At 42.0% G+C, this 9,340-nt stretch overlaps 1 protein-coding gene across 1 annotated transcript in view; it reads right to left on the bottom strand.

The window, feature by feature from the left end:
* Window positions 1–8,616: 8,616 nt before the first annotated feature.
* The window catches only part of LOC137414361 (cadherin-13-like), a 98,622-nt gene continuing 97,898 nt past the window's right edge, over window positions 8,617–9,340 (bottom strand). The window contains exon 14 of the mRNA XM_068099872.2: window positions 8,617–9,126. Within this exon, the coding sequence (XP_067955973.2) occupies window positions 9,113–9,126 (14 nt within the window). The 3' untranslated portion in view covers window positions 8,617–9,112. The remainder of the gene's footprint in view (window positions 9,127–9,340) is intronic.

The following is a 9,340-nucleotide window of genomic DNA, read 5'->3' as shown; positions in this document are numbered from 1 at the left end:
TGCAAAAAGTAGTTTACAACACCAGCACAAGTGTGGAAAAGTAGTTTTTCAACACTAGTACAAGCGCGGAAAGTGGTTTTGCAGCACCAGCACAAGTGCGGAAAGTGGTTTTGCAACACCAGCACAAGTGTACAAAGTAGTTTTCCACACCAGCACAAGTGCGGAAAGTTCTTTTGCAACACTAACACAAGCATGGAAAGTGGTTTTGCAACACAAGCACAAGTGTAGAAAGTGGTTTTGCAACACCAGAACAAGTGCGGAAAGTGGTTTTGAAACACCAGCACAAGTGTGTAAAGTGGTTTTCAACACACCCACAAGTGCAAAAAGTGTATTTCAACACTAAGATGAGTGCATACAGTGGTTTTGAAACAATAACATGAGTGTATATAGTGGTTTTGCAACACTAACAAGCGCGGAACATGGTTTTGCAACAACAGCACAAGTGTAGAAAGTGGTTTTCAACACCAGCACAAGTGTAGAAAGTGGTTTGGCGACACCAGCACAAGTTTGGAAAGGGGTTTTCAACACCAGCACAAGTGAAGAAAGTGGTTTTGCAACACCAGCACAAGTGTAGAAAGTGGTTTTGCAACATTAACACAAGCACGGTAAGAGGTTTTCAACACCAGCACAAGTGTGGAATGTTGTTTTGCAACACCAGCACAAGAGCGGAAAGTGGTTTTGAAACACCAGGACAAGTGTGCAAAGTGGTTTTCAACACCAGCACAAGTGAAGAAAGTGGTTTTCAACACCAGCACAAGTGTGGAAAGTTGTTTTGCAACACCAGCACAAGTGCGGAAAGTGGTTTTGAAACACCAGCACAAGTGCAGAAAGTGGTTTTGCAACACTATCACAAGCACGGTAAGTGGTTTTGCAACACCAGCACAAGTGTAGAAAGTGGTTTTTCCACACTAATACAAGTGCAAAAGTGGTTTCCTGCACCAACACAAGTGCAACAAGTGGTTTTTCAACACTAACACAAGTGCGAAAAGTGGTTTTTCAACACTAACACAAGTGCGAAAAGTGGTTTTTCCACACTAATACAAGTGCAAAGTGGTTTCCTGCAACAACACAAATGCGAAAAGTGGATTTTCAACACTAACACAAGTGCGAAAAGTGGTTTTTCAACACTATCACAAGTGCAAAAAGTGTTTTTTCCACACTAATACAAGTGCAAAAGTGGTTTCCTGCACCAACACAAGTGCGACAAGTGGTTTTTCAACACCAACACAAGTGCGAAAAGTGGTTTTTCAACACTAACACAAGTGCGAAAAGTGGTTTTTCCACACTAATACAAGTGCAAAAGTGGTTTCCTGCACCAACACAAGTGCGAAAAGTGGTTTTTCAACACTAACACAAGTGTGAAAAGTGCTTTTTCAACACTATCACAAGTGCAAAAAGTGTTTTTTCCACTCTAATACAAGTGCAAAAGTGGTTTCCTGCACCAACACACGTGCGAAAAGTGGTTTTTCAACACTAACACAAGTGCGAAAAGTGGTTTTTCAACACTATCACAAGTGCAAAAAGTGTTTTTTCCACACTAATACAAGTGCAAAAGTGGTTTCCTGCACCAACACAAGTGCGAAAAGTGGTTTTTCAACACTAACACAAGTGCGAAAAGTCGTTTTTCAACACTAACACAAGTGCGAAAAGTGTTTTTTCCACACTAATACAAGTGCAAAAGTGGTTTCCTGCACCAACACAAGTGCGAAAAGTGGTTTTTCAACACTAACACAAGTGCGAAAAGTGGTTTTTCAACACTAACACAAGTGCGAAAAGTGTTTTTTCCACACTAATACAAGTGCAAAAGTGGTTTCCTGCACCAACACAAGTGCGAAAAGTGGTTTTTCAACACTAACACAAGTGCGAAAAGTGGTTTTTCAACACTAACACAAGTAAGAAAAGTGGTTTTTCAACACTAACACAAGTGCGAAAAGTGGTTTTTCCACACTAATACAAGTGCAAAAGTGGTTTCCTGCACCAACACAAGTGCGAAAAGTGGTTTTTCAACACTAACACAAGTGCGAAAAGTGGTTTTTCAACACTAACACAAGTGCGAAAAGTGGTTTTTCCACACTAATACAAGTGCAAAAGTGGTTTCCTGCACCAACCCAAGTGCGCAAAGTGGTTTTCAACACAAGCACAAGTGCAGAAAGTGGTTTTGCAACACTCACACAAGCACGGTAAGTGGTTTTGCAACACCAGCACAAGTGCAGAAAGTGGCTCTGCAACACAAACACAGGCACGGTAAGTGGTTTCACAACACGAGCACGAGTGTAGAAAGTGGCTTTGCAACACAAACACAAGCATGGTAAGTGGTTTCGCAACACGAGCACGAGTGTAGAAAGTGGTTTTGCAACACGAGCACAAGTGCTGAAAGTCGTTTTGCAACACCAACACACGCGTGGAAAGTGGTTTTCAACACCAGCACAAGTGTAGAAGGTGGTTTTCAACACCGGCACATGTGGAGAAAGTGGTTTTGCAACACTCGCACAAGTGCAGAAAGTGGTTTTCAACACGAACACAAGTGCGAAAAGTGGTTCACAACACCAGCACAAGTGCAGAAAGTGGTTTTCCAACACTAACACAAGCACAAAAAGTGATTTTGCAACACTGGCACAAGTGTAGAAAGTGGTTTTGCAACATCAACACAAGCACGGTAAGTGGTTTTGCAACAATAGCACAAGTGAAGAAAGTGGTTTTCAACACCAGCACAAGAGTAGAAAGTGGTTTTGCACACTAACACAAGTGCGGAAAGTGGTTATGCAACACTAACACAAGTGCGAAAAGTGTTTTTTCCACACTAATACAAGTGCAAAAGTGGTTTCCTGCACCAACACAAGTGCGAAAAGTGGTTTTTCAACACTAACACAAGTGCGAAAAGTGGTTTTTCAACACTAACACAAGTGCGAAAAGTGTTTTTTCCACACTAATACAAGTGCAAAAGTGGTTTCCTGCACCAACACAAGTGCGAAAAGTGGTTTTTCAACACTAACACAAGTGCGAAAAGTGGTTTTTCAACACTAACACAAGTACGAAAAGTGGTTTTTCAACACTAACACAAGTGCGAAAAGTGGTTTTTCCACACTAATACAAGTGCAAAAGTGGTTTCCTGCACCAACACAAGTGCGAAAAGTGGTTTTTCAACACTAACACAAGTGCGAAAAGTGGTTTTTCAACACTAACACAAGTGCGAAAAGTGGTTTTTCCACACTAATACAAGTGCAAAAGTGGTTTCCTGCACCAACACAAGTGCGCAAAGTGGTTTTCAACACAAGCACAAATGCAGAAAGTGGTTTCCAACACCAGCACAAGTGCGGAAAGTGGTTTTGCTACACTAACACAAGTGCAAAATGTGATTTTGCACACAGGCACAAGAACAGAAAGTGGTTTTGCAACACAAGCACAAGCACGGAAAGTGGTTTTCAACACTAGCGCAAGTGCGGATAAGTTGTTTTCAACACGAACACAAGTGCAAAAAGTGGTTTATAACACCAGCGCAAGTGTGGAAAAGTGGTTTTGCAACACCAGTACAAGCGCGGAAAGTGGTTTTGCGACACCAGCACAAGCGCGGAAAGTGGTTTTGCAACACCAGCACAAGTGCACAAAGTAGTTTTCCACACCAGCACAAGTGCGGAAAATTCTTTTGCAACACTAACACAAGCATGGAAAGTGGTTTTGCAACACTAGCACAAGTGTATAAAGTGGTTTTGAAACACCAGCACAGGTGTGTAAAGTGGTTTTCAACACTACCACAAGTGCAAAAAGTGTTTTTCAACACTAAGATGAGTGCATACAGTGGTTTTGAAACAATAACATGAGTGTGTATAGTGGTTTTGCAACACTAACAAGCACGGAACGTGGTTTTGCAACAACAGCACAAGTGTAGAAGGTGGTTTTCAACACCAGCACAAGTGTAGAAAGTGGTTTTGCTGCATGCTTTGATACAACCCTGCTTTGATACAACCCCGCTTTCCTACAATGCCGCTTTGATACAACCCAGCTTTGATACAACCCCGCTTTGATACAACCCCGCTTTGATACAACCCCGCTTTCATACAATGCCGCTTTGATACAACCCCACTTTCATTGAACATGCTTTGATACAACCCCGCTTTGATACAACCCCGCTTTGATACAACCCCGCTTTGATACAACCCCGCTTTCATACAACCCCTCTTTCATACAACCCCGCTTTGATACAACCCCACTTTCATTGAACACGCTTTGATACAACCCCGCTTTGATACAACCCCACTTTCATTGAACTCGCTTTGATACAACCCCGCTTTGATACAACCCAACTTTCTTTGAACACGCTTTTATCGGACACGCTTTGATACAACCCCGCTTTGATACAAACCCGCTTTGATACAACCCCACTTTCATTGAACACGCTTTGATACAACCCCGCTTTGATACAACCCCGCTTTGGTACAACCCCGCTTTGATACAACCCCGCTTTGAAACAACCCCGCTTTGATACAACCCAACTTTCATTGATACAGAAAATTCCTTCAGATACACACAACTCACTCTTTGAGTGCCAGTATGGCCTCAATGGAATGGGCACTTCACTCCGAGAGCTGGGCCATCCATTGTGGATTGTATCCAACAGGTGTCGCAACTCGAGTTGGGTCTGTTCCTGCAGCTGGACATACTTCTCACCTCTCCTTGGTGAAGGAGATGACGTCTAGCATTGGGACCTCCTCCAGATTGACTTCTTGCCCCGACAACTGTTAGTCAGATAACCACAAGACAGTGTATCCGGGAGTTGCATGTCCTTGCCTCTTTTATACTCGACTTCGAAATTGTACCACTGCAGATGTCACAGCATCTTCTGCAAGCGTATGGGAGCAGACTGAAGTTCTTTTTAAAATCTCTTGAAGTGGCTTCATCTTACTATAATTCACCAAATGTCCGTCTGTCCGTTCAAAGGTACCGCCAAAACGGCTCAACCGATCGCAACGATATTTTGGAGGGGTATTCCAGGGACCCCTGGGAGTAAAATAGGCTGTATTGTTTTTCCAGGTTTTCCAATTTTCCAGTTTTTCCAAACACGATGGAATATTATTTACCGATTATGAACAGTGATGTGGCTTTTATTGAAATTCTACAAATACTGTTGAGATTTTGATGACAAATATGAACCTGCCGCGAATGCGGAAGTGGACAGGTGACGGCAATGCACGAGTTTGATAATATCCAAATACAACCGTCAATCAATCGTAATGTTAAATCGTTAAACGTTAATCGTGTTAATCGTTTTGTTAAAGTATCAATTGATGATTGGAATTGAGTGAATACAATTACGATTTTAGAATTCGTAATTGTATTCACCCAACCGTACGGAACTTCACATCAGGATTTAAATGTTTGTTTATGTCACGAATGTTGTTGAAAGTTTATTTTTTATATTAATGTTATTTCATTTGTGATTGGAGTTATGCTGTTTGTAATGAAAAAAGAGATATCGAGTTCAAGTGAATGACGAAATGCCATGACGGTTTCTACTTTCTAAACGTGAATTCGCGGATCGCCATATGCAAATTCGCCATTGACTGGGTATGGAACACACGTACCCGTTTGTTTGCCAACGGGTACGTTTTTCATGGAAGTCCTTCACGAACTTGCTGTCCATGTCTGACGTGCGACTGAAGGTGCTACAGGAATGTGGAATTTATTGGTTTCATGCTTTAGCATTCGCCGTTTCTGCATTGTCTGTTTGCTTCTGGCCTCCCACCCGTGCGTAGCATGGGTACCTCACTAGTACATGAAATTTCATAAATGCGTGGGGGATTGCAAGCATTGCTTTTTCAATCTGTGCATACTGTTCGTTGTTCCACCTCCGAGAAGGGTCGCAAAGTGTATGCAGCAGACTTCCCCTTCTGTATTAAGACACCTCCAAGACCGCTTTGACTTGCATCCGCATGGATCTCCACCAGTGCATTCACGTCACCTCAATACTGGCTGGTGACAGCAGAGGTCCAATAGTTTATGGAAAGCTTGGTCCTTTGTGGGTTGCCAATCAAAAACACCATCAGCTCTCAATAAATCTCAAAGTGGTGCATCGGCTTCACTCAGTTGGGGAATAAATTTAGCCAGATAAGCAACAGATCAAAGGAAACGCACCGCGCTTCCTTTTTATTTTGTGGAAATGACATATCATGGAGGGTTTTTAATTCTCGAGTGGTCAGCCTTGAGTCTGTCTGCAGTAAGTAGATACCCGACATACCGAACCTCTTTTTGGTGAAATTTGCATTTTCAACTTGAGATTGTAGGTCGTAGCCCTCTCCATGACTTGCTTTAAAATGCTGTGATGATGAGTTCCATCTCATCCTGCAATCAAAATATCGTCCATGATCACTGTCGCTGCAGCAATTCCATCCAACATCTTATCCATGATATTCTGAAATATTTCTGGGGCACATTTCAATCCAATCAAAAGATGAACAGCGTGTTTGGGAAACACACATTTAACGCACTATTAATTAATTAACTAAACACCTCTTATCCATGTCATCCTCCCCGCGGTTTTATCAGAACGAGCTGATTCATCACACGGTCACGGATTTATTAACACCAATATGGGGCCGTTCAAAATTACGTAATGCTATTTTTAAAATAATTTACATTGCGTAACACTTTATTACCATGCGTTCTGACAGGCTTGATTAAACCTTGCTATTATTCAACATATTATTTGATTTTTTGGGGGTCCATAAATTGGGGATTATATTCAACATATATGATTTCAAATCCTCAACTCTCCCAACCCTCCCCTCCCACAACCCTTCAGAAACCTCAAGTCCTCGACTCTTCATGGTAGACATTTTCCACGAGTCAGTTCAGCACCAAATTGAGGGTAATGAAACCATTGTATGCAAAATATACAAAAAAGTTACCCTAAGCTGATGACAGTATGTATTAAACAGCTCTGTTTGGAACTGAAACATTATAATATTGGCGGCCCAGGCCAATAACCACCGATGCTGGATGGATAGACCGAACTAGCTTTATCCCCCTCAGACTGCGTTCAATTATGGCAGACTTTACCCGAACACAAAATAACATTGGAAGATTGAATCCGACGGTGGAGAATTCGATTGCAGGATGGGGAAAAGAAAAAATGGGGAATGCAATTAATAAATAATTAATTATATACAGTGTACGATGACGCCACACGTCAGTGTACTATGATGCCACACAACGAACGCCATTGTACTATGATGCCACATTCCTGACCACTCCTGACGTCCAGTGTATTATGACGCCAAACTTCTATCTTCTTTATTTATTAGACCTCTTACGGACGTAAATGGACACTCGTTTTACTATGTGCACGTTAGACCACGTTCAGCGAATTTCACCTCCCTGAACCTTGTATTTAATGTTATTTTAAAAAACGCTTCTGTACACCGCCCTTGAGGCTCGGTTTGCAAGCCACCGTTACAATTCCGTCTACAATTCCAATAGAAGAGACATATAATTACCCTTTTATGGAAAACGTTTTTTGAGTTTGATTTATCCTCTAAAATAGACCGTAGTGAACACACATTCGTGTTAAAAGATTGAACTTTAAAACCTACCCTTATGAAGGGGGGCAGACATCTGTGCAAACACACAAACTGATATTGTGGTTTACGTGGTAGATTCCAGTTTATCCATTTGTCCATGAAACCATGCTACATAACTATGCCAAGTTTCAAACTTGTACATCAAAACCCACAATTGCTCCACATATCTGCAACCAGTATCGACTATCTGGATGTATCATCTGCTGTCCATGCAACCGCTCATCTGCTGTCCATGCGACCGGTATCGGTATGCAATGAGCTCTAGCCGATCACACCTTCTGGCCTTGGGGATATCGAAGCGTCATGCATATCAAAGTAGATGGTATTCATAGAATACTTCCCCTGCGCAGTCAACTTGTTGCGAGGCAACTCTTCTGTTTTTGAACATTTTTTTTCTTCTTTGATCCAATATGGCCACCAGACCACGTGAGCGATGACATCATCAATTTATATTCTCTCATAATTGTTGCATAGATCATGCTCAATACATTTCAAAATGATCAGACTAAGCGTTGTCCCTGAAAATGACGTCATAATTATGGCACCAATGACATCACCATCAACATAATCTTATTCCCCATGGTGAGTACTTGACAACGAGCCTTGTTTCATTTTTTTCCATTGAGCGGTTTGGGAGATATAGAGGTGCAACGTTTTTCCAAGATGGCGTCCGTACGACGTGACCTACGACGTCATAATTATGAATAAAAAATTATACAGGCGGAGGCACTTCTATAGTAAAATTTTGTGTCAAACGGAACAACGCTTGCCGAGAAAATGAATTTTTAAAATGCAGACACTGCACACGGCACACGTACGCAACTGAATGCTTAACCCCACTTTTCGCTTCGCGAGCGCAGGGTAACTATCCACATGTTAGCTATGCGTAGGTAGGTCCATTGGTTTTTCATAAGACAAACATGTTTGTGTGCTTGAAAATGCTCCTTTTTTCCTGGATGTTCATGAGAATTAACACAATCAAATTAACCTTTTACAACGATTTCATTCATACATCATAGATGAATTATGAACCTTTCCAGTTTGCTGCACATATAAAAGAAAACGTTTATTAAATAAGACCAACTCATCATAAGCATTAAAGCTCTGTTCAGAAAAAAGCTGCCTCTATCATAATCATCATCATTCTCATGAGTGTCGTCGTTAAGCAGCCACTTGCCATGCCTTGCAGTTTGCGGGTTTGTAAATACAGCACCCATAGCACCAACATCCGTACACCGGACATTGAAGTTTGACCGACAGACGAGCAAGCTGAACCTTTCCCTTGTCTAAGGACCCGATTGCAGGTTTGGATGTAAGGCATAATAGATTCCGTTTAACTTTTTGGTGCGGCCCAGGTACTGCGCCTCCTTCGGGCACTTTGGTGACCCTGGTGACCCCCGTGGGAAGTATCAGGCCTGAGAGCGACAGAGTGCACACAGGGCGAGGAAGGAAATGTAGGGAGTCGAGGTCAGAGAAACTCAACATGACGAGAATGAAGAACGATTTCAGCGATAAATATCCTTGGCAATAATTCTTCCTTATGCTCCCGGTCCTGTGAAAACACGAACCACCCACAGCAGTTTCGGTTAACACTGAAGAAAGCAAACGACAACAGTGAGAGTCTGGTACGATGATGCTTCGGCAATCCTATACAATGGAGTCATCTTCGTGTTTAGCAGATGTTGCATCAATGATCTGCACCGACATTTGGAGGGATGTTCAGATAGATGTCCCGCCTGCTAGCATTTTCTGGTGGTCTTCACAAA

Source organism: Myxine glutinosa, chromosome 9, assembly GCF_964187855.1.
Source record: "Myxine glutinosa chromosome 9, kmMyxGlut1.1, whole genome shotgun sequence".
In the NCBI taxonomy this organism is placed as follows: Eukaryota; Metazoa; Chordata; class Myxini; order Myxiniformes; family Myxinidae; genus Myxine; species Myxine glutinosa.
This window is presented reverse-complemented; position numbering and strand designations above follow the sequence as displayed.